This window comes from Oryx dammah, unplaced genomic scaffold (genome assembly GCF_014754425.2).
Source record: "Oryx dammah isolate SB20612 unplaced genomic scaffold, SCBI_Odam_1.1 HiC_scaffold_22, whole genome shotgun sequence".
In the NCBI taxonomy this organism is placed as follows: Eukaryota; Metazoa; Chordata; class Mammalia; order Artiodactyla; family Bovidae; genus Oryx; species Oryx dammah.
In genome coordinates, this window is record NW_024070206.1 from 57,573,842 (window position 1) to 57,577,813 (window position 3,972).

Here is a 3,972-nt window from a genome sequence, read left to right on the forward strand (position 1 = left end):
GTCTCTGGCAGCAGAGCACGGTGGTCCGGAGCCCACCAGAAGCAATTCTGTGCACAGATGCCAGACGTTAGGTCTGCGGACTGGTCTCCACTGGAGTGGGAGAGACGGCTGGCACCCACCACCTGGCCCTCCTGCCCCCAAGCACAGCGAGCCTGCAGGCCCTGCTCTGAGCGAGGACAGACTGAGATAAGAGGTCCGATTTTACAATCCAGGAAAGCCATGCATTCCTCAAAACAAAAAGTACAATAAACTGTTCCACATGCTCAGAGTACAGACTACAGCTCCCAGACTTGTGTATTTTATTGTTTTCAATTCCAAAACAAAGGTGACTCTGCTCAGGAGACCCAAGGGTCCAGAACCCACCAGAGACGGCGCCTTCCACGCCCAGAGGAGCACATGCCCCAGACACTCATCTGGTCACACTCACCTACTCACACACATCCACACACCTGCACAACTCTCACGGCCATGCGCTCACGCACACTCGTGCACATGCATGCTCACACTCCTGTACACACTGTTGCACTGGGGGTCTGCAGGGCCCCGTGGACACTCCTGTTCCCGCACAGGGGAGACCCCGGTGCCAGACCCATCCCTCCTGTCACTCGAACGGGTGATGGCCGAGGCCGGCTGGGGCCTTCCGAGCAGCGCCGGGGGTCCCACGGTGAGGGTCCCCACGCTGACGGCTCCTCGCCCCGGGGCGCGGCTCCTCGCCATCCCGCAGCTCCCGCAGCGCAGCCTGGAGCAGGCTTCGCAGCCTCCCGAGCACGCGGGGCGCGCCCTGGGTGCCGAGGGCCGCGCACTCCTGCACTGCCGCCCGCAGCTGCCCCCGCAGCGGACCCGACACCGCGGAGCTGCCGCGGGGCGAGGAGAACCAGTGGCGGAAGATCTTGTCGCAGACCACCTGGGGGAGAGAGGGGGGTGGTCAGCTCAGGGCGTGGGGTTCCCTCCCGCACCTGTCCCTCCCCGGGGACCTCTCCCGGAACCCCAGCCGCGCAGCGCCACTGGAGACTAGAAGGCTGTCCCGCAGGGGCGGAGATGTCGCAGGGGGAAGCTGCAGGTGATGCTCCGAGACCACTGAGGAGCTTGCAGCAGGAGGTCAGAGCTGGAAACCGCTGCTTAAGGAGTAGGCCCTGGGCGGCCCTAGGCTGCCAGCCCTGCGGTCACAGGCCTCACTTTCTCATTCAAGGCTGATGACAGTGACGGTCATCACCACCTGGCAGGTGGTCCCCAAGGCCACACGACACGCTGGTGACAAGGGGTGTATGAATGTGATAGTACTTTCCGGCTCCCTGGGAAAAAGGTATATCGGAAGGGAGAGGCTAGTTCTTTAAAGAAGCCTTTGTGTGCTGTGCTGTGCTTAGTCACTCGGTCATGTCCAGACTCTTTTCCACCCCTTAGGCTGTAGCTTGTCAGGCTCCCCTGTCCATGGGGATTCTCCAGGCAAGAATACTGGAATGGGTGGCTATGCTCTCTTCCAGGGGATCTTCCCAGCCCAGGGATCACACCCAGGTTTCCTGCATTTCAGGTGGATTCTTTACTATCTGAGTCACCAGGGAAGCCCATGAATACTGGAGTGGGCAGCCTATCCCTTCTCCAGGGGATCTTCCTGACCCAGGAAGCCCAAGAAGCCTTTACGATGTTTTATTTTAGGAGAAGTAAAAGTGAAGTCTCTCTCTCATAATCTTTAATTCTCCTTGGGTATGAAATTTACTGGGGCTGAAGATCTCTTTAAATTCTCAATTTAAACATGCTGTTTTGCTGTTTTACAGCCCTCCTGGTTTTCTCCCTGTTGGATGGAGCACAATTCATGCATAATTAATATTCTGCTCTATTTTTCTACATCACACTTTATATTATACTCATTTAACAAATGCCTCAATTTTATAATCTACTGTTTCATGGGAGACAAATAAGTTTGACTTTCATTTACTAATCCCTGCAAGGATGAGGATTCTATTTAAAAACAAATGTTCTTATTTCTTTTTTGAATTGATAATGCATCTTCAGGTGCAAACATTGAAAATGTCCCACCAATTAGGCTTTAATCTTAAGCTCCATCCAACTCCTAAAAACCAGACACTCAGCTCTCAGCTCTGAAAGGCACCCACTCCCTTGAATGTCCTTCTGGTGAGTTACTGTTTCATGCATTTCCTTTTTCTTTTACTTTACATGGATGGGAGTATATTACACACACTGTTCTATAGCTTCCATTTAATCAAATATCAGAGAGACCTTCCAAATCACTATAAGGGTATTCCATTTGTTTTAATGACTGTACCTCAAATGCATATCATAAATTATTTAGCTTGTTCCCTACTGATGGAAATTTAGGTTGCTCACTAACTTTTGCTATTATAAAAAATGCTGCAATACATATCTTTCAGATGTCATTTTCATTTTGAATATGACTAAAACTTCTGGAAATGAAATTTATGAGCCAAGGATATGCACATTTATTCTGACAGATATTACCAGATTGACCCCCCATAAAAATTGAACCAAGTTACACTCTCACAGCAACATACACTAAGAACACCTTCAACAATGTGTGTTGTCTTTTATTTTTGTCAGTTGAAAAATTATTTGATTTGTATCACTCTTCTTATCAGTCAGGTTGAAAGTATTTGTTCTTCCTTTCCAGTGACTGGTCAAGTTGATATACTTTGCCCACATTTCTGTTAGGTTGTTGGCCTTTTCATATTGATTTGTAAATGCTCTTTATATATTAAGGACACTGGCCCCTTGCTTAGGTTGGTTCCCTTCGGAGCAGACTGTAGGATGGAGGTTTGCATGCAGGGATTTATTGAGGGGCGTTCTCAGGAACCATATTTCCATGAAACTGAGGGAGAAGGTGAACTTCTGATGCTGGGATGACCTATAGAGTTGTTCCTTATAGAGGCCAAAGGGGCTGGGTTTTGCATTTCCCCCTCCCCTTCTGACCAGTCACTAGACTGATCCTGGGATGTGGGGTAACCACAGTGGAGAATGTCTGGTGGGCCAAGGATGATCCTGGGGGACACTGAATCTCTGCAGCTGGGGGTAAAGGCCACCTCTGTCCTCTAGTCTCATCTGTGAGAGCAGCTGCAGACAGTTTGCCAGTTTTCTCATTTAACTTTTAAATTTTTCATATTTTTTGTAATTTTGTTTTGCTTTTGCCATGGGGATTTTTGTAAGATGGTTAAATGTGTCAGTTGTTCCTCTTAGAGCCTCTGAGCTTTGTTCTGTGCTTAGAAAGGCCTTCCGAGCTCTAGGGTATCTTCAATTTTCCTAGTTTTTTCTGGAACATTTAGGGTCTCATTTTTTAGGTGTAAGTATCTGAGCCATCTGGAGTTTAGTTTGATATAAGAAGTGCTCATTGTGTGTGTGTGTAGATGTAGAAATTAGGCCCAGAGAGAACAGACACCCCCATGGTTGTGGGGGACACAGTAACGGCCATGTTGGGAGCACCATCCATTAGCCCCTGGGGTCACTTGGCCCACAGCCCCTCCCCCAGGTAGACGACAAAGAACAAACGCTCCCCATCTCCCCCATCCCTGCCCTCACTGGACGCACTGAGCCCAGGTGGTGGCGAGAGGGCAATGACCTCCAGGTACATCAGCAGGAGCCACGAGTGGGAGTCAGAGGACCCCAGGAGACAGCGGCCCTCCCTGCAGAGAGGACAGGGCCCCCCAAGAGGGATCGGGTCCCCCAGAGAGAACACGGTCCCCTCCCCCAGAGAGGGCAGGACCCCTCAGAGAGGATAGGGCCCCCCAAGAGGGACAGGGGCCATTAGAGAGAACACAGTCCCCTCCCCCAGAGAGGACAGGGCCCCTCAGAGAGGATAGGGCCCCCCAAGAGGGACAGGGGCCATCAGAGAGAACATGGTCCCCTCCCCCAGAGAGGACAGGATCCCTCAGAGAGGACAGGGCCCCCCAAGAGGGACAGGGGCCATCAGAGAGAACACGGTCCCCTCCCCCAGAGAGGACAGGA

General features: G+C 51.3%; 1 protein-coding gene across 1 annotated transcript in view; it reads right to left on the bottom strand.

Moving 5' to 3' along the window:
- Nucleotides 1-269: 269 nt before the first annotated feature.
- The window catches only part of DIPK1C (divergent protein kinase domain 1C), a 21,804-nt gene continuing 18,101 nt past the window's right edge, over nucleotides 270-3,972 (bottom strand). Inside the window, exon 7 of the mRNA XM_040264245.1 lies at nucleotides 270-904. Within this exon, the coding sequence (XP_040120179.1) occupies nucleotides 602-904 (303 nt within the window). The 3' untranslated portion in view covers nucleotides 270-601. The remainder of the gene's footprint in view (nucleotides 905-3,972) is intronic.